This window comes from Chaetomium strumarium, assembly GCF_033439665.1.
Source record: "Chaetomium strumarium strain CBS 333.67 chromosome Unknown B0T15scaffold_1, whole genome shotgun sequence".
NCBI classification, from domain to species: Eukaryota; Fungi; Ascomycota; class Sordariomycetes; order Sordariales; family Chaetomiaceae; genus Chaetomium; species Chaetomium strumarium.
The window spans coordinates 4450968-4471057 of NW_026944429.1; the positions used below are offsets into that span (position 1 = coordinate 4450968).

Here is a 20090-nt window from a genome sequence, read left to right on the forward strand (position 1 = left end):
TACATTACTACAGCAATATCACCATGACGCCATGATGAAAAGAGACTTTGTTTCCGAGATTGGTTTTATAGAAGGGGAAGGACAGTGACTGATACTTGTCCTGTGTATGTACAGAGCCGTCCAAAGCAGGCTTCCCCAAGCATATTCAATCCTCGCGCGACATAGAATCTTATACCTGACTCAAGCCATTCATACAATCCAAGGTCGAGGCAGCTCTTGTTAGAGTTTAAATGCAGTCGTGTGAGCAATGCGGACCCCTGTTGCACCGGCGTGATCTAATCGGATCATGAAGTCTCCTTGCACAGGGAGACTGGGTTGAAACAACAACTACGATGTCACAACGTGTAACAGCAAAAGACGCCGACTCATCAATCTTAAGAATCATGAGTATATATTCCCTACTCTAGGAAAACTACTACCTGGGGTGATGAATCACCCGGCACGGACCTGTCCCTTCAGAGTCCTGTAAACTCCCTTCCGGACGAGCCTGACCCTAGGGGTATTGCGTCATTGGAGCCGACCTATTTCGGGGTTCTCTGTCCTCGTTCCAGCTCATATCGCTTTCATTCCCCGGAGTAATAAGTTTTGCTGGGTAGCCCACTCCAGGGTTAATAGTCGGAACTAAAGAGGCAGCGGCGAGCTATGATGATAATTCCTAGAACTGTACAGGAGCTCAGCCCTTGACGATGCGGCAGACGAGGTCGGAACCGTCGACAGAGTCGCCCTCTCGCACCATAAGTTGCGAGACCTTGCCGTTGTGCGGGGCGGAAACGACCATTTCCTATTGCGCGTGTCAGTAACGGGGGCATTGGTGGATAAAGGAAAGCCAGCCATACCATCTTCATAGCGCTCAGCACAGCAAGGGGATCGCCCTTCTTGACCTCGCTACCCTCATGGACACGCAGCTCGACAAGCACACCCGCCATCGGGGCGCCGACCTGGCTCGAGTCGGTGGGATCGGCCTTCGGCCTGCTAACGTTCTCGATCGAGGCCTTCTTGTCGTCAACGGTGACTTGACGGACTTCGCCGTTCACCTCGTAGAACACCTCGCGCTGGCCGGTGTTTTCGGACAGCGGGCCGACGGCGAGCAGCTTGAGAATAAGAACCTTGCCCTTCTCGAGCTCGACGTGGAATTCCTCGCCAATCTCGGGCTTGGAGAGGAAATACTTGGTAGGCAGAACCGACAGGTCGCCGTACTTGGCCACAAAGTTCTTGTACTCCTCGAAGACCTTCGGGTACATGACGTAGCTGGCCACGTCGCACTCCGTGACGGTGCCGCCGAACTTGCGGGCGAGCTCCTTCTTGACCTTGGCGAAGTCGATGGGCTCGAGGAAGAGCCCAGGCCGCTTGTCGAGCTTGCGGCGGCCGCGGAGAGCGTTGGTGCGGAGGGGCTCTGGGAAGCCGCCGTACGGCTGACCCATCAAGCCCTCGAAGAACTCGAGCACAGAACCAGGGAAGTCAAGCTCGCTCGCGCGAGCCTTGACGTCCTCGGGAGAAAGCTTATTGGAAACCATGAACTGGGCGAGATCACCGACGACCTTGGAAGTAGGCGTGACCTTGACGATATCGCCAAGGAGGTCATTGGCGTGCTCGTAAGCCTTCTTGGTCTCCAGCCACTGGGAGCCAAGCCCGAGCTGCGAGGCTTGGAACATCATGTTGGTGAGCTGACCGCCGGGAATTTCATGCTCGTAGACCTCCGGGTCGGGACCGGTGAGATGGGCCTCGAACGGCGAGTACAGCAGGCGCAGCTGCGACCAGTACGTGTCCAGGGCGCGGACGTGGTGGACATTGAGACCAGGGTCCTTGTCTGTACCGTCAAGGGAGGCAAGGATGGCGTTGATGCTGGGCTGCGAGGTCATGCCAGACATGCTGTCGGTGGCAGCATCGACGGCGTCAGCACCAGCCATGGCACAGGCGACCATGGAGGCGACACCGGTACCCGCGGAATCGTGCGTGTGGACGTGGATCGGCAGGTCCGGATACTTCTTCCGGATGGCGCCGATGAGGAGAGTGGCAGCATGGGGCTTCAGGACACCAGCCATATCCTTGATGCCGAGAACGTCGATATCCAGAGCGACGAGCTTGTCGACAAGGTCGAGGTAGTACTGCAGGTTGTACTTCTTCTTGGGGTTCTGATCATGTGGTTAATGAAACATTGCCTCATCATGATGCACCTCTGCGAAGATAGGTGAACAATAGAAATAAATGTGCAGGGAAGAACAGGTAAACAGTGCGGGATGGCCAAAAAGGAAAATCCGTTAAGTGTGTAGAATCAAGCTAAGAGCCTGATTCAACCACCCTCTTAAGGCGATATCACGAGAACAAGGAAAGGGTTGATGTTGCAGAAGGTGGGGAAAGGAAAGTTTCAATTTCGTGGGGCCCATGATATTACGGGTGTGGAAGGGGAAGGAGCAGTAGATAGGGGAAAGGGGCAATAAAGTCTGGGTTGGCGAGGAAGGAACTTACCAGAGAGTCACCGCTGTAGCAGACCGTGCCCTCGCAAACACCGCCAGCCTTCTGGACGGCCTTGATACCGACCTCGAGCTGGTTGATGTCGTTCAAGGCGTCGAAGACACGGAAGATATCGACACCGTTCTTCTTGGCCTGATCGACGAAGTGATCGATGGCGTTGTCGGGGAGCGAAGAGTACGCTACACCGTTGGCACCGCGCAGCAGCATTTGGAAGGGGATGTTGGGAACGAGCTTGCGCATCCTGCGGAGGCGGTCCCACGGGTCCTCGTAGAGGAAGCGCATGGCGACATCGAAGGTGGCGCCGCCCCAGCACTCCAAGCTGTAAAGGTTGTGGAGCGCGTGGCTGGTCTCCTTGGCGATGTTCAGCAGGTCGACGGTCCGCACCCGCGTAGCAAGCAGGGACTGGTGGGCATCACGCCAGGTGGTGTCCATCAATAGGCAGCCCTTGTAGTTGCGAACCGCCTTAGCGAAGGCCTTCGGGCCCTGCTCCAAGATGATCTGGCGCCAGCCCTTGGTGCAAGGCTGCGAGACGTCGATCTTCTTGCCAGCCTCATCAAACAGCTCGGGGATGATGATGTCACCCTTGAACTTGGGCTCGCCAACCTGGCCCTTGATGCTACTTCCGTTGACGGCGACATCGCCAAGGTAGGCCAGCAGCTTCTGGGCACGGTTCTGGCTGCCAACCAGATCGAACAGCTCCGGAGTCTCGTCGATAAACTGCGTGTAGGTGTTGCTTTCAATGAACTTGGGATGGGTGAGAAGCGAGGTGAGGAAAGGAATGTTGGTCTTGACCCCGCCTGTGCCAGTGTCAGAGGATGTCACTTGTTTGGCTTCAGGGGGACTCACGGATTCTGAACTCGATGAGCGCCCTGAGGAGCTTGCGACGGGCGATTTCGTATGTAGAACCGTGGCAGATGACCTTTACCAAGAGGGAGTCATAGTGGCTCGTGGGATGTTAGCATGAGACGAATTGAGAAAACAGGAAGTGGGTGAAGAAAAGAAAGGAAACGAAAGGAATAAAGAAAGTAAACAAAGAAAAAGGGGGAAAGTGGGCCGGCGAAACACTTACGGCGTAATGACAGCTCCTGCGAATCCGTTTCCACCATCGAGACGCACTCCATTGCCACCAGCTGAGCGGTAGACCTCAATCTTGCCTGTGTCAGGCTGGAAGTTCTTGGCAGGGTCCTCGGTCGTAATTCTGGCTTGCATGGCGAACCCCCGAGTGTTAATCCTGTCCTGCGTAAGGCCCAGCTGCTCCAGGGTTGCTCCGGCTGCGATCTGAATCTGGGCCGCGACGATGTCAATGCCAGTGACCTGCTCCGTAATGGTATGTTCCACCTGAATCCGAGGGTTGACCTCGATGAAGTAGTGGCGATTGTCTGACGAGACGAGGAACTCGGCCGTGCCCGCATTGCCTGGCGAATCATGTCAGCCATTTCACATCATCTCCAATAACTGCTTGGGAGCAAGCCCGTGTTATGACTTACGGTAACCGACGGACTTCGCCAGTCTGACAGCATCATTCAAGATAGCGTCACGCACGTCGGCCGGAAGGTCCTTGGCGGGGGCAATCTCGACAACCTTCTGGTGTCTCCGCTGCACAGAGCAGTCACGCTCATACAAGTGCACAATGTTGCCGTGGTTGTCACCGAGGATCTGAACCTCGATGTGCTTGGGCTTGTCGAGAAACCTCTCAACGAAGACAGTGCCGTTGCCGAAGGCGCTCTTCGCCTCAGAGGTGGCTCTCTCGAAGGAGTCCTTGAGAGACGCTTGCTCGCGGACAACCCGCATGCCACGGCCGCCACCGCCGTAGGCTGCTTTGATAATAATCGGGAAGCCGTGCTTGTCCGTGAACTCTTTGACATCCTCAAACCTCTCAACAGGACCATCGGTTCCTGGGACAACTGGAACATTGGCGGCGATAGCAATCTTTCTGGCCGAGACCTTGTCACCAAGGGCATCGATCGTTTCCGGAGATGGCCCAATCCACTGAGAAATGAATGCGTTAGCTACAGCCAAGCAGGGAAACTGCAGGGGTACCCACAATGAGACCAGCCTTCTCAACCTTGCGAGCGAAGTCGGCGTTCTCCGACAGGAAGCCATACCCTGGAGAAAGTCAATCGAAGCTCACTTCTTCAACCACCGGTCTGGCTCGGCCTACCAGGATGAACCATCTGAGCACCGTGCTCAACGGCAATCTTGACGATCTCATCGGCAGCAAGATAGGCACCAACAGGGGTGTATTGCCCACGCTTGCCGATAACATATGCCTCATCGGCCTCTGTTTCCCCCCTTATCAGCAAACGATTCTCTCTTTAACACCAACAATCAGGGTGGTCGGCGCATACTCTGTCTGTGCATCGAGAGACGGTCCTCATAGCTACACAATTAGCGCCCGGTTGAGGAGGGAGAGGCATGCGTGCCTGGCTCACCTGAAGACGGCGATAGTGTGAAGCGAGAGCTCGTGAGCCTGTGGACCTGGGCGTTAGCTATTGGAGCAACAGAGACTAGGCGCACCACTGCGCCAGCCCACAGAGTGTTGCGTCTTGGGGGATAACTCACGGTTCTGAAGATCTGTAGAGAGGAGCGCGAGTGAGCATGTTATCCCAGGGTCCACTGGAACAGGGGCGCTTCAGGATGTTAGATCTGTACGTACACGAATCGCTGGACACAGGCACGTTAGCACGGATGCAAGACGCGCGAGTTGGCTGTCTGGGAGCACTTACGGATTTCACCTCTGTTGGCAACTATTGTGTGCATCGTCTTGGTTAGTCTTGCTTGCCGGTAAGGTAGTCGTTCTCAGAGTGTCCCGAGTCTTTGGACAGCTGGAAGAGGTCCAGGGGAGCCTCCCCCGTAGTGTAGCAACAACACCACGGCTTCGATGTCTCCTACTCACCTAGGATCTTGTTCAGATGCATAATGGTCGAGTTGGCGCGGATGCGGTGCACCGTCTGGGCCTCCTTTGGGGCATCCTCCTCCTCGAACACCTCCTCATAGTTGCTGACTGGCTTATCGGCCGCCATGGTGAATCAATTGCTGAGCAGTTTGGCGGTCAATTACACAGAGGAAGGACGAGCAAAGGGGAGGGGAGGAGGAAAAAGAGCAGAGCAGGAGTGATAGACGGGAATGTGGGATGGTGGGGTGTTTGCGCGCTTGCTCAATCGAGACTTCCGTGCCAGGGTCAGGTATGACTGCGACGGCGGGGTAAGGGACAAGAAGATGGTGGGGTGTTGATTGCTGAATGGGAAACTGGAGCTCCCGGCTATTGTTTATGTAAAAACCTTAACCAAAGCTAAACTAGCTTGGCAGCGACAAGACGGGCGGTAGGAATAGTCTCGGCCACAGACTCGAGGAGCAGGAGAAGATTAGAACTCGAGGAAAGAGGGAGACTGGGAGGTTCGGAAGTCAGGGCCAGGATGGGTGCTGAGGGGATTTTTCAACAAGTTCCTCCAGGAACGAACAGGGCCTGGGAGCTAGACTCAGGATCCCAACTCGTCACATGGCAGGGTATTGTTCAACAAACTGAGAACGGACTTGACCAAACGGTGGTGGGACATGATCTCAATTCCCAGGTATCACCAACACCGTCAAGAGCAGAGCCGTCTGACCCACACCTTCCGTGGCACAACATAAGGTTATTCTGGACTGCATGTGCCGCTCATAACAAGAAGGTCGTAGTGCTCAGGATCCATCAACTGCTGGCCACGAAAGACGAGACGGTGAGCAGAAAGCTGGAGGTCTATCACCAATCACTCCGTCTGTTCCCAGCACCTGTTCTTGATGGTGTGCCTGTTGATGGAGCTTGAAGCTTCTCGCCATTATCAACTAGCGCCCGCCAATTGGAGGCCGGTGATCGGAGCTTGCTGACCCACCAGCTGCTGCGGACCGCAGGGCAAATTTGACAGGCGCCGCTGCACATGCATGGCAAAGAAACGCACCCCGACTTCCTGATGCTCCCACGACTGGGAATTGCGGCGGGGCAGAGGGCTCGGTAACTTTCCGTGTTACACTATTAGTAGCTCGGTCGTGGGGCAGCTCGAGCCGTCCCAATCGCTACCTACACTAGGCCAGACAACGCTGACGCATGTCGTGAGACAAAATCCGAGCTGACGGTCAGACTCTGTTCTGTCCTGTCCCCTGGAACTGATGTCCCCGCTGTTGACTCAACAACCCTACTGGCCAACCAAACACAACGTAGGATGTCGTTATCTAGGATGGTGAACGGAGAAACCCCCAACCTTGGAACCTCCCCGCGCGGATGCTGCCCGGTCGAGCCGGTGCTATCCTCACTTCCTTCTTCCCACGCCTCAACGCCGCATTGTCCGAAGCACATCGCCTCCATGCTCTAGGAGTGTTTTGACGCGTCACTACCGCAGTAGCCGAAGGCCCCGGGTAACTAGGTACACTTTTAGTATCAGGTGGTTGGGTTGCTCTCGTGATGGTGGCCTGTCCGGCGTTTGCGTCTAGCCGAGGCTATGTCCGTTGAATTAACCATAAAAACACCCCGAGATCTCCGAGATCTCACTCGGGACCAAGACCGACGTTGCCTCAAACCTGCATACAGCACTGCGGTGTTTTCCAACTAGGTGGGTGATATCAAGTTGTGGGGTATCTTTCCGTCACCGAGTCGCCTCGCCATTCCATGGGCCCACTGCAGCTTACTACCTATGCCAGCAGTGATGCATCAACACTATCAGATTATGTCTCTGTGCCTCCCTGCTGCATAACTCCGTATGCCGAATTCTGGGCGGGAAGATGAAGATCTCTTCTCTCCGCTGCCAAGAATCCTATTGTGTCGACTGCGCCGTCACGGACGTTACAAGAGCCGGCCCACCGAGAACTAACAAACCCACTCGTGCACTATACGCTTCATTACGGACTACGTCCATATGACTAGTAGTACGCGGAAAAGGCAAACCTAAGACAGCTGACCAGCTAGACTTTTATCATAACAAGAACTACCCCATCATACAAAGCCACGAGATTCACACATCACGACAGGACTCATTGGCAACGGTAAATGGGTACGAATCCATATGCTTTCTTGACCGGTCTTGAACCCCCACCTAACTAGGGGACCTGGGCTCTCGAGGCTAGGTATTGCCCGTCTCCGAGGATGCCAAGCACCGGCTCCGGACTCATTGTGTTTGAGGAAGCTGGAAGGTTCTCTCACTCTGCAGTCTTCTTGGCGCCTCACAGTCTTGTCCATATCGTTGTCTCGGTTCACTTCCCGTCGGTTGTCCAGTAACCGAGTCTGAATAGAGTTGCCAAGAGTCCGATCTCTGCGGGAATAGATGCAGATGTTGTTGCAGTACATAAAACACAGAAAGCCTTCTTCAACATTGATTGGCCCCTTGTCTCAAGAGGGAGGACAGCCAACAAAGTGCTCAACATAAAAATGCCTCAGCTGATTCTGGTTCTCAAGGAATGATCAGTACGAGACAAAAGACGACGACACATGGTCGAGCAAATAAGACCAGCAGTAACATGGACAGAGAACGAACCCCGCCAAGAGGGACCCTGGTTTGCCTTAAGTGGTCTTTATCCCTTCTTCACACTCGAAACCGATGCTTCACCTTTATTTATCAGCCCGAGAACGAAACAACTAAAGAAACCCAGTGCAATCGTGTCCCTCTATGTCCCAGCCAACCATCACGCCGTTTGGAGAAAAGGCGGAAAAGATGAGGCCTGAAGATAAGGTATCCCTTTGGTCCGAACCATGCGCCACGCTTGATCGTACAGCCAAGCCTGTCCACGCACACCTCTCAGCGTCCCTTCAAATGCGCCGAGACTCCAGCGATCCCGTCTCTCTCAGCCATCCAAGGCGCCAGATCTCCGTTTAGGCAGGAGACACAACGGTGCATTTCCCTTTGCCCATCCTTTTGACGCAACATCGCACAGGCAAACGCCTCAGCCATCCATCCATCCACCCTGCAAAGTTTCCTTTTATTTCCTCCCGGCCAGCTCCTTCGTCTTCTCTTCCACCTCCCTCGCCTTTTCCTTGACAGCCTCCACGCCGCCCGCCAGGCCGGCCTTCTCCTTGCCGCCCCAGTTATGCCACTGCAGGTAGCGGTACCCTTGCGTGAGCTGGGCGCCCTCGTTGACAAAGTGGCAGGCGAAGAGCAGGTAGTTCTTGGGCTGGACGGCGAGGGCGTAGCGCATGAAGGTGGCCGAGTAGACGCAGAGGGCGCCTGTCATGGGGCCGGAGATCCTGCAGCGCAAATGACGAAGTTAGTATAGCCGCATTTGGGCAGAGACGAGGGAAATTTCGGTGCGGTAGCTGCAAAGGTCGATCGGATGGCACGGTAGGTGTGCGGGGAGTGTTTGTTACACAGCCTCGTGTCAGACACCTAGGTAAAGGAACGGTGAAGAGCGACGACGTACAGGTCTGGGCTCTTTTGAGTGTCCATCACGGCAGCGACTGGGATACCGAAGTTGGAGACGGGACCCCAGAAGTCTGTAAGGGCACATAGTCAGCAACAGCTCGTGGTCTTGTATGGAGAGCTGCGTGAAGCTTCGGCGCAAGCGGCATGCCGCGGGTAGAGAACAATTGGCAGTCCTGGGACCTCCCAACATGGCATTCAATCATCCTGGCACATGCCACAGGCATAGCGTGCCCTAGTATAGCATGAATCGTCGGTCGTGGTCGAATCCGTCGCCGGCGAGAAGCAGTCCCACGTCATCGGGGATTGTCCGATGACGGGCCGGTGTAGCTGAGAACAGGGCTCGGTGATGGAAAAGGCAAGAACTCACGTGTTGAACAGACGTAGTTCAGGACAGGGTGTGCCCTGATCTTTGCATTGATCGCTTTTACAAAGGCGGCCATTTTGACGGTGATGTAGCGTTTGGCGTTGCCCTTGTCGCGCTCACAGTGAATGAATGGTTGAGCTTCGAGATCGGAGCTGTCGGTGGATAGAAATTTGGAGGTCCGAAAGCCGCACGGACCTCCAGTCGGGCGGCTGAATGTCCGACGTCTCTCTTTGCTCTCTGAGACCATGCAACTGGCGTTCGTGGGTACTACTACTGATACACAACAAAACGGGAGATTATTTACCACCCAGGTGTAGCAGGCTTCTATTTATTCCACTTCCAAGCTATGGTGAGAAGAACCGCTCTAAGCCAGGACTTAGCTAGAATACAGGGTGCATTCCGGCCCCATACCCGCAGTTTTCATAACCCCTGAACGCCGCCAAAACCGACAATTCTTCATAGATCCCGGGTAAAGATTTCCAGTCTATGCCTATAGCACTGCATCATGCAGTCAGATTGCTGAGCCTGCTTCTCACGCAGCTCGCCGCGAGGTGTGACCGGGTATTAGTGAGGTAAACCAAAGACAGCGGGACTCATCTCCGCGGCGGTGGGTTGAACCCGGGCGGTGGTGCCCCACCGGGTGTGAATCCCGGGGGAGGGAAACCGGGAGCACCAGGGAAGCCAGCCGGAGGCGGGAAAGCAGGACCGCCGAACCCAGGGGGCGCAGCTATTATCAGGTTAGCACTTAGAACCCAGGTATCACGGACAGCTGAACTTACGACCGCCGCGTCCAGGGAATCCAGGGGCACCAGGGAAGCCCGGCACCCCCGGAAAAGGAGGAGGAGGGACGGCGCCTCCCACGCCAGCAGCAGGGCCCGCGAGAGAAATCGGGGCAGCCGCACCCCGCCCAGCAGGCCGCGCAACACCAGGTCCGGCAGTGAGCGTCGAACCGAGGCCGGCGCCGGTTGTCTTGCCGAGACGCGCGCTGGGGTCTGCCGGGGGTGGAGATTCGACGGACAGGGACACGATATGCGCACCGCGGACAATCGTCAAACCCAAGGTGCGCTTCTCCTCCTGCTCAACGACCTGGGCAGCTGACGACGCGCCAGGGGCTGCCGGCTTGTTCTGCTTGCGCTTCGTTCGGCGGAATTCCTCGGTGTCGGCAAGTACGAGATTCATGTGCTTGTCGAATGCCAGCATCTAGCGGAAGAGTCAGCGCCTCCCAAGTCGGGAAATCGAGCAGGGGCAACGCACCTGACCGGTCATCTGGCGGCCATCATTTAAGGTGACGCGCATCCGGTAGTTGATCTGGCGGAAGGAACGTCAGTACCAACACGGCGTCTCGGATTGGTGCCATGGATGGAGCACGTACGTAACCGGCCTAAGAAGATTGCGCCTTGTCAGTCCTCCGATGTCAATATAACGGTTTGCAGAGCAAATGTCTGGTGGGGATCTTCAACTCACCATCTTGCCTTGCTTGTTGGTCGCCGACATCTTTGCGACAAGATGCTACAGAGTAGCTTCTTCAGGCTTCAAAAATTGGGTTTGGTAGACAAAGTGTTCCAACTTCGTCGGTTGCGGTCTCTTCTTGGTCTTGGTGGAGGCTTCGAAGTGACGCGCAGTGGTTGATGGATAAGAGCTGTGGAGGCGAGACCAGCCTGGAAATTTGAACGCGAGGCGGAGCTCGGGCGCTGCAAGCCTCAATCAGTTACTTCAGCCACGGCTGAGGCGCCACACCCCAGGTTGTTGTCCCCCACCAAGCTTCGTTCCCAGCAGGCACGAAAGCCCCACCCGCACAATCTCAAAATTCGGAGAGGTAAAATCGACCTCACTCTCCAAATTCCAGCTCCATCGACGAGTCGCCCAGTGCCGGAAATATTGACAACACCGCCGCCATGGTAGGGAAGACACCGATTACCAAGTATTTCTCAGAGTCCGAACTGACACCATGAATCAGTCTGAGAAGGCCACAAACCCCATGCGGGATCTCCGCATCCAGAAGCTCGTCCTGAACATCTGCGTCGGCGAGTCTGGTGACAGGCTGACCCGTGCTGCCAAGGTGCTGGAGCAGCTCTCCGGTCAGACCCCGGTCTACAGTACGTTCGCGACACGAAGCCAAGATCGCCAATTTTGCCTTTTCACTCACATGTAATTCTCTTCCAGGCAAGGCCCGGTACACGGTCCGCACGTTCGGCATCCGCCGTAACGAAAAGATCGCCGTGCACGTCACGGTCCGCGGCCCCAAGGCCGAGGAGATTCTGGAGCGCGGCCTCAAGGTCAAGGAGTACGAGCTGCGCAAGCGCAACTTCAGCGAGACCGGCAACTTCGGCTTCGGCATCAGCGAGCACATCGACCTCGGCATCAAGTACGACCCGGGCATCGGTATCTACGGCATGGACTTCTACTGCTGCATGACCCGCCCCGGCGAGCGCGTCGCCCGCCGCCGCCGCTGCAAGAGCAGAATCGGTGCTAGCCACCGCATCACTCGTGACGACACCATCCGGTGGTTCAAGTCGCGCTTCGACGCCATTGTCCGCTAAATGTGGATTCTTGATGATGGTGGACGGGGTACGAAAACAAAAAAGGGCATTTCAGGGAGTGGGGAGTTTAGGCTCGGCACCGTCGCGACACTCTGGGGCGGGAATTGTTTTTGCTGGTTCATGCAAATGGAATGGTTGGGTTCTCTCGGGATGTATACATGCAGCTTCCTATACCTGGGCGAGTTACCCTCGTCCATCGTGCTCGGTCTGAGAATTTCAGTTGAGCCGCGGCCTCAGAGACCGACCGGCGCCTATGCCGGCTTACCAATCCCTTAAACCCCGTGAGACGCTCTCATGCCGACCTGTGGCCTCGGTAATGAGGGCAGTGGTCAGGTCGTTTCATGTCATACAGCAGTGAACCTCCTGGTGAATTGTTAAAAGTTGAAGATCAACATATGCGTCATCGTCCCCATTTCCATTGCCTCACCAGCTCTGCTACTATCATGATGAGAACACAAACTTCCAAGCCAAGGTTCCTGCCGACATCTTCCCTTGATCAATCATCTCTGGGGGCACGAGAGAGATAGAAGGGGCTGACTTGTAGTGTTCATCATGTCGGGCTACCAATATAACCACTGTCTCAGAAGCCGTTGGGCTGAGTATCGGATAAGTATGGCAAAGTCAACCCTTGCGATGCCCATATGCTGCGGCATCATAAATACACGGCAGATAAGTTCCAATTTGGAGACTCTGTATCTCTTCTCAGCGCCGGCCCTTGACGAGTAAATACTCTATGAATCCTAAGGCTCGATACATTCCTTTTGCCTCCACTGCCATTGAAAGCGCATAATAAATAGAAGCCATCTCCAGTCAACAGAAGTCGGGATGTTGAAATCATACCACGGCTGATGCTGTCCTCTCAACTATAGCCCCTGTCGTTCCGAAGCCATGATGTCTGGCAATCGCTCTTACGAGCAGAAAAAAAACTGAAGTCGGCTTAACTGGACAAGGTTGCCTCCCTCATCGTAGTCGGCTCTTGGGACAGTGAGCAGAAGAGGCTCTCAGCTAGACTTCTGGTTGATGAGACCTTGGGACAGATTCTCGACATCGGCCCTCGTCCTCAAAGCAAGTCGCTTTTTTCCCCTCATAACCGCTTCCAGAGACTTCGCCGGGCAAGATCCCGCAGATAACTAGCTATTTTCTCTCCGAATATGGTGGATCCGCTCGACAACGAATAGACCGGGTATTCCTATGTTCAGTCTCAGGGTTGCTGGCCGAGGAAGGACACAATTACGTTTTCACAAGGCGACCAGCGGCGCCCCCGGCTGTGCCAGCCGTCTCCCATTCCCACCACCACCACCAACACACCGGGTAGGCGTAGCGGGAGTTCCTCGCTGCCGCTGTGCCTTGTGGATCTCGATCAGCATGTTCACCAGCGCCTCGGCATCTTTGTGCAGTGCGTCGAGCTGTTGCTCGTCGCTCCCGACGGGGCCACCGTCCTCACGAGGCAGCCTGAAGGCAGCGAAGACGATGCCGCGGTTAGCCGGCCTGTTCTTGGGCAGCTGGCGGGGCTTGCCATCGGGAGTGGCGGCAGCGTCGGCATCGCGCCGTCTGGCCGGCCTGTGGCCGGTGTAGAACGAGCAGCTGTAGCCGCTGGCGAACTCATCCAGGGCACCGGTCTTGTTGCGGTATTCGAGCCACCCGTCCGTGCGAAGGATCTTTTCGTGGACTGGCCCGGAGATCTGGAAAGGATACATGATCGAGGGCAGGCCGTATGCTGCGAGTAAGCGCCCGGTCAAGCCGATTCGGTGGCTACCGCGAGGAGCGGGATTCCGTTCTCTGAAGCCATTGCCGTCTCTTGAAGTGCGGGGGTCAGGAGATGAAGGTGTAGGAGTCGCCATGGCCCCAGCGGGATAGGTGGCGACGGGGGTGCCGCACGATTTGCTGAGGGGACTGGAGCGGCCGGGATGGCTCATGTGGCTCGGCCACAGATTGACGACGTAGATCAGGTCGAAGTGATGCTTGGTCGCGATCCTGGCAGCTTCAAACGCTGCGGCAGCGGCGGGCCGAGTGGCTAGAGGAGGTGAAAGCGTGAGCATGTGGTAGGTGCTCTCGGTGCGGCGAGGCGTGGCAACCGGCAGGGGATCCGGGGGTAGCGCAACCTTTGGTGGTTTTGACGACGGAGGGCCGGTGAGAGGATGGGCGACATGGCCGTCAGCGATGTCGTTGTCGCTCAGAGCAAGGAAGTCTTTGTAGCTCGGCTCTTCGAGTATCGAAAGCTCGTAATGACGCTTCACCGTTGGGAGTCCCGATAAGCTGTTGGCTCTGCGCGGCCCCGGCTGGTCATACTTCACATATGTCCTGAAGATAGACACACTTTTAGGCCTCTGTGAAGCTCTCCCATTGTTGTTGCCGCAGTCGTCGGGTCTAGATCCCAACTTAAGAACGAGCTTGGGCGACAAGGATGACGCCGCATTTTCTGGTACAGACCCTAAACAGTGGTCTTGTCGATGTGACACTGCCGAACTCGAACCTGTGCATTGATGAGCTCCGTCTTGTTGAACATCCGTTTCCTGCTGGTGGGAAAGGAATGACTTGGGCGCGGCACCAGCGGAGTGTCGCTTCCGATCGACCTGAGCCTTTGGGGAGAGAGACATCGAAACATGCCGTGTAATGGACTTGGAAAGAGACCTTGGACGCCGGCTTGGAGAAAGACTGTCGTTGGCACCTTTCGGGGGAGATGGAAAGCTGAAGCCCATGAGCTCCGATAGAGGCTCGTCCCTGCGGCCTTTAGGGTGGAGCGAAGAAGACCGTTTAGGTATGTCAGGGCTGGAATGCCGTGAAGCAACGGGAGAACACTGCTCAGGAGCTCCGGAGCTGGTGGAATCCCTGCCGTCGGCCCGCGGGGTCGAAGGTGCAAGACGAGGTGCGCTTGGCGAAGGTTCCGGCAGGCTCCTAGCTCGCCGGGATGTTCTGGGTGTCATGAGCACCTCTTCCCTGGCAACCATGCGGGATGATGTGGGCCTGATGAATGATGGCTGCGGGAATCTCTGGGACGCTGTGCCCGACTCTGGGAAGACTGGGATGGGCGTCGCCGCCCTGCCCTGGAGCTGGTCCGAGACATGAAGGTCCTCAGGCCGCTTCTTTCTCGAAAACAGCTTCTCCAGTCGGTCGAGCTGTTTGTCTAGCTTCTCAAATCTCGTCGCCATTGTGATGTCCTCGGGCGAGAATGTGTTGGACTTATCCTGGTTAGCAACCTAACAAAAACAGAACTCAGAAAATGGTGGCATACATTATATTATGGAAGACGTGTTTGCAAAGATCGACAAGTGCTCCACTTGATGCTTTTGTCGACGCTGTTTTGGGCAACCGTAAATGGTAAACTCGAAACCTTGCTGGAGAGTCGGTGGTACGATGCTGTGCAAAGCTAATGACGGGATATTGCGGTTTGGTTAGACAGCTGGATCCACGACAGGTCGAAATTGGCCTCAAATATCAGAGCAGAAACTTCGATCTAGTGGGCCACTGTCGATGTATGCAGAGGGAGAATGGAGGTCAGAGACGAGCGCCCAACGGTCAGCTTGGTCTACTTTGAATCTCGAACACTTCCTAAGTAGACCTAGTGAGTTCCGGGCTCCTGGTAGAGGACGGGAACCAGATGCTTTTGAAAGGGCTCTGAATTGTGGAAGTAAGGAAACCGACCAGACTAACAAGAGCTTCTTGCTCATCAAGATTCTTTATCTAGCATTGCCATGTCAAGGAAAATTGGCAGAGTTGAGTCCTACCGAGGCTGAGAGGCAAGGCGAATGACCTATGACTGGCGACGGCAAGATAGGACCGAGAGATGATGCGCCTTTGTGCTAGACATCAACGAGAGCATCACATGCCGAGAATAGGCCCAGTGGATGCATGTGCGGCAAACGGCGCACAAGGGGGGCGATCTAGCCTTAAGACTAGTTTCTCCTTGACTCTGGATCTGACAGCCCATCTGCGAGTGAGAGGTGATGGTGTGGTGACGAATGACGATGGCCTAAGAAGCCAGAAAAGAGAGCAAGGGAGACAGGCCAAGCATGAATATTGGGACTAAAAGACTAATGAGAAACACAGTCTCCAGCGTGCAGAGCATTGGTGATCTGTGACTGGCAGATCTCAAGCTGCGAATTTCGAAGCACTGACAAGACCTCCAGGGTCCAGGCACATCGTCGATTGCTGTGCTCCGTCGGCCAGACATGCTTGTCTCACCGGGCTGTGATACCTCTTAGTCTTTCGAGCAAAAGCTCATCGCCGGCAGAGCACGCTGGATTGTACAACTTGCGAGACGATTCGAGGTTCTCAACCAAAACAACGTTGAGCCCCCCGGTTCAGCTCGATGACAGCATCGACGCGCAGACATTGGGAAATCTACAAATCCCGGCACCCGATTACCCCGACCCATTGACGAAGAGGTTGGCAAACGGTGACAGCCATGATTCGGAAAATATTGTCAAGAAAAAGCAAGGTTAAGACAGATTAGGCACATCGTTGCGAGATGAGGACTGGGGAGATCACTTCTCTGTCTGGGTGATGTGATGCACGAGCCTCCAGCAAGCAGCAAGGGAGAAATGGACCCATATGCTGGCGGTACCTGTCATGTGATTGGTCACATGCTCTCTCTCTTCAAGCCTCCACTCTCCCCAATCGTCCTCGACTTCGACTCGGACAATCGACGTTCAACCACGGGTCAGACAACTGCTGGTGGGCTCCAACTTACAAACCGTGCAATGGCATGAACCATCGGTGCTTTCTCGAGCTGTCGCTTTCCGAAACTCGTCTGATTCTGAAAAGCTGCAGTGCGGCGTGCCCCGCAGGGCATAACCTCGCTGGCACTGGCAGCTGGTCTGAGACAGGCTTTCCTGTCGATGCAGCACCACAGTCGACTCGGTATGCGCATGACAGCACATCCGAACCTGGTGGCTCATGTCGGTCTCAACGCCATTAGCTACCTAGACTTCGAGTCCAAGCAACTGATCACATCTCCAACTCTTAAAGCAATGCTCTTCATTCCTGCCAAACGTTTGAATGAGCAAATCGGATTAGACTCTGGAAGACCCTTCGTTTTCTCTTTGTTTGCAAGTTGCAGCGGCGTGAGAATCCAGGTGGCGCTGATGTTGGCATCTCACCTCAGGTGCCCCACCAGGGACTCCTGCCTAGGATAGCGGACAATAGGTAAGGTTGCTGTCCTACGACTTGGTTCTCGAAATGAGAAGTCTGAGCACAGAGGGCCACTGATCTCAAAAGCCGGACACCTGCATCAAGATCGGATTTCAGACGGCCTCTTTCCGGATAAGCCCCCCAAGTGGCCGGCTTGCTTGACCTTTCTTATGGTAACATATCAGTACCAGTGGGGTGTCGGCACTCACATACAGCCGGTTTCTCCCGAGTACTGTTTTCTGAGCTGACCTGTCATGAAGGGGAGGCGCTCTGGAAGGTCGCCGGGTCGGTGTTATTGTCTCGGGCGCACCCTTGTAGTGGCGTCCTCTACAGCGCTCCGGCTTCCGCCCTATCCAATCGCCAGACCCAAAGCGATGGAGGTGCCGCGCCGCCGGGTCACGGACAATCTTGTCCGTGGCTCAGCACCGATCACTCAAGCTACACTACGAGTCCTGGAGATTCACGATATGAGATCCAGCGTAGGACACCCCCCCCCCCCCCCCCCCCCTGTCTGTCTGGCCCATCCACCATCCAATTTTCTCTCAGCACGATCTCGGATGCCGCGTTGTAACGCGCATACTAGTAACGTCAGTCACACTAGCAAAGTGACAATGAAAGGCTCTGAAGACGAGGTCTGAGTTGACGGCGCGCCATTGGGCCTCATGGTCAACGTGTGTCTCGGCCTCCGTACGATTCCCATGTGCGTGCGTTGCCAGTCTCGGCTGTGGAAAGACATTGCAACCCTTGACTCTTCTCTCCCAGCTTTTCCCGCTCCAAATCCCACATGTGCCAGGTACTGCTGCCAGACCACTGGATCTAACAGCAGCGTTGACACTGGGGGGGGGGAGGGGGCCAGTCATTCACCTGTCACAGCAGGGCGGACGCAGATGCCTTGCCGCAAGGGAGACAACGACAGGAAAAGCAAACACGGAGTCCATCCACACAGGAACGATTCAACTAACTACGTATGGACAAAACGAGATCCCTTGCAGCAGTAGCGTCATCACTCTTGCCAGATCCGGCCGGATCGAGGAAGGACAGACCTCGGCGCTGCTACAAGGGATCTCGAAAAAGGGCTACTTGCATCCTGATCTTGCGTGTTTCCTCTCACCCTCAGCGAACGGGTGTAACCAAGCCAGAAAGGCATAGCAGTTTCGCCCAGATGGCCCATGACGCTTTTCTCGCTGTGCATTTTGCTCCGGTCTAGGTAATTGGCTCAGGAGTCAGGATCAAAAATCGCCAGATTCTCTCTGAACATTATCGCCTTCCCTTGCCAGCAGCAATAAATATCTCGCCTCCGTCTATCTTCTACCTACACCGGCCGCTAATAGTCTCGACTAAAAAACAAAACAAAGGGCTTTGCTCTATATGTGCGCTGTCGCACCTGCAGCGAGCCGACGGGGGACCGGTTCATAACACGTACTACTAGTATTTACTCCCCCACGGATCGGCCGAAAAAGCGATGACCGAGATGAAGCCCGGAGGCTTGCGGCGATCTCCCGTCCCGCCGCGGTGTACATAGATCGCGTACTACACCGGGCTCATAACGCTCTCCTTGACCCCGAGCAGCAGCAGCAGCAGCAGATCAGAGCCTGGCGCCGCTGCTGTCATCTTCGATCTCCCCGAAAATGTTGAGAAAGGCCGTATGCACCTCGTCCGTGAGGTCACTCGCCTGCAGACTGCGGCCTCTTTTCGCGAAGGCCAGCCGAGAGCATTCCTGTATGGGTAAGGTATGGTTTGTTAGCGAGCAACCCATATAGTAGTAGCAGGAGCCACCGTCAGCACAGAGAGGCACTACGCCTAGTGCCTAGTGCCCAGTGCCTAGTGCCCAGTGCCTAGCATAAGGTAGGAACTCACCCTCGTAATAGCGCTGCCGCCAAACACAGCCAGACCAACCAGCTCCTCGTCCCTGAGCGGCTTCCCGTGGTCCCAGATGCCATCCATATAGGCCTTGCGCCACCCCAAAAAGGTCGCAATACTGCCCGTGAGCGTATCGCCCTGCCCACCGCTCCTCTTCCTCCCGCCCTCCAGATCGACCGTGAGCGTGACCTTCCCATCGCTCAGGTGGTCCTTGGCGCCCTTCTGCACGACCATGACGCCGCCCAGCGCGCGCGCCAGCGCCTCGACCTTGGCTGTCTCACCGCCCCCCGCGCCATCCTGGGCGGCCTTCACCTGGTCGTCCACGCCGAGCGCATGCGTGAGCCGCCCGAACTCGACGACGTTGGGCGTCAGCACGGCAAGGCCGTACCCTTTCACCAGCGCCGGATCGCGCTGGACGACCAGCAGCGCGTCGGCGTCCAGCACCATGGGCACGCCCTTCTCGCGCGCGGCGCGGATGACGTGCGCGACCGTGTCCTGCATCAGCGGATCGCGCCCCAACCCCGGGCCGATGACCAGCACGTGGAGCCGGTCCAGCATGGGGATGATGCGGCCGGCGATGTGGGACGGGTCCGTGTCCTGGGTCGAGCCCGAGTTGACGGGTGCCGAAGGGGAGGACGGCGAGGAGCGCATCAGCGGGTGCACCATCAGGTTGGGCGAGTAGCTCTTGATGACGGTGGCCGCCGTCGGGGTGCAGATGACGTGGGACTGGGGCGGGTTGTTGTTAGTCAAACAAAGAATGAATGGCCTGTCAGGTGGATGAGGAAACATGCTGGTGAGATGCTTGTATAAGTGAGGGTGAGAGACGTGGTGGTTTGGACATGAACACTCTCTCTCCATACACCCCTCCCCCCCCCTCCCCTCTTCTACTCAACTCTCTCACCTCCGCCGCCTCATGTTATGCGTAGTCCAGCAGGGTAAGAATAAAGTGAGCCAGAAAAGAAGGAGAAAGAAAGAAAGAAAGAAAAGAAAGACAGAATACATACCAAATCACACCCAAGCCTCGCAGAGGCCATAGCCGAGAAGTATGGTGCGCCCGTATAGTCCTCACTACCACCGATGACAGCCACTCGTCCCAGCTGGCCTGTTTTCCCCGCGTCAGCCCCCAGCCCTTGGAACAAAAATATCCTCAACTCTGATGTGAATGAGGCAAGGCAATGGATGAAAAGAAAGCCGCACCTTTATGAAACTTCTCCAGCATAGGCGGGATCATCTGCCGCACACGGCCGAGTATCTCCTTAGTAGCAGCCGACATCTTGGGAGGCGCGGAGGCGGTTGGTGTCGAGTTCGATGAGTCGGAGGGCATTTCTGCGGTTTTTG

The 20090-nt window shown here is 55.9% G+C and overlaps 6 protein-coding genes across 6 annotated transcripts; 1 reads left to right on the plus strand and 5 right to left on the minus strand.

Annotated features, from left to right (window-relative positions):
• Positions 1 to 374: 374 nt before the first annotated feature.
• On the minus strand, positions 375 to 5136 carry B0T15DRAFT_519150 (carbamoyl-phosphate synthase L chain, ATP binding domain-containing protein). The gene is made up of 11 exons (XM_062868421.1): positions 5035 to 5136; positions 4905 to 4942; positions 4821 to 4852; positions 4634 to 4753; positions 4517 to 4578; positions 3960 to 4461; positions 3542 to 3887; positions 3319 to 3416; positions 2467 to 3269; positions 837 to 2132; positions 375 to 781 (listed from the first exon to the last, which is right to left on the minus strand). Exons 3-11 carry the CDS (start codon positions 4831 to 4833, stop codon positions 674 to 676), a joined length of 3348 nt encoding a protein of 1115 aa, XP_062726481.1. The 5' UTR covers positions 4834 to 4852; positions 4905 to 4942; positions 5035 to 5136; the 3' UTR covers positions 375 to 673.
• A 3282-nt stretch (positions 5137 to 8418) lies between these two features.
• On the minus strand, positions 8419 to 9298 carry B0T15DRAFT_489362 (uncharacterized protein; the record flags this gene model as incomplete). Its single annotated transcript, XM_062866591.1, has 3 exons — positions 8419 to 8683; positions 8857 to 8929; positions 9226 to 9298. 3 exons carry the CDS (start codon positions 9296 to 9298, stop codon positions 8419 to 8421), a joined length of 411 nt encoding a protein of 136 aa, XP_062726482.1.
• Positions 9299 to 9454: 156 nt separating this feature from the next.
• On the minus strand, positions 9455 to 10864 carry B0T15DRAFT_519159 (small nuclear ribonucleoprotein). Its single transcript, XM_062868422.1, has 5 exons — positions 10687 to 10864; positions 10595 to 10603; positions 10477 to 10530; positions 10002 to 10422; positions 9455 to 9949 (listed from the first exon to the last, which is right to left on the minus strand). Exons 1-5 carry the CDS (start codon positions 10714 to 10716, stop codon positions 9816 to 9818), a joined length of 648 nt encoding a protein of 215 aa, XP_062726483.1. The 5' UTR covers positions 10717 to 10864; the 3' UTR covers positions 9455 to 9815.
• Positions 10865 to 11170: 306 nt separating this feature from the next.
• B0T15DRAFT_386032 (60S ribosomal protein L11) lies at positions 11171 to 11762 on the plus strand (the record flags this gene model as incomplete). The annotated part of the gene is made up of 2 exons (XM_062864307.1): positions 11171 to 11318; positions 11386 to 11762. 2 exons carry the CDS (start codon positions 11171 to 11173, stop codon positions 11760 to 11762), a joined length of 525 nt encoding a protein of 174 aa, XP_062726484.1.
• A 1038-nt stretch (positions 11763 to 12800) lies between these two features.
• B0T15DRAFT_46279 (uncharacterized protein) lies at positions 12801 to 15208 on the minus strand. Its single transcript, XM_062865973.1, has 2 exons — positions 14995 to 15208; positions 12801 to 14941 (listed from the first exon to the last, which is right to left on the minus strand). Exon 2 carries the CDS (start codon positions 14909 to 14911, stop codon positions 13001 to 13003), a length of 1911 nt encoding a protein of 636 aa, XP_062726485.1. The 5' UTR covers positions 14912 to 14941; positions 14995 to 15208; the 3' UTR covers positions 12801 to 13000.
• Positions 15209 to 18477: 3269 nt separating this feature from the next.
• On the minus strand, positions 18478 to 20025 carry B0T15DRAFT_481974 (Ribokinase-like protein; the record flags this gene model as incomplete). The annotated part of the gene is made up of 4 exons (XM_062866060.1): positions 18478 to 18609; positions 18750 to 19478; positions 19757 to 19854; positions 19950 to 20025. 4 exons carry the CDS (start codon positions 20023 to 20025, stop codon positions 18478 to 18480), a joined length of 1035 nt encoding a protein of 344 aa, XP_062726486.1.
• Positions 20026 to 20090: the final 65 nt, after the last annotated feature.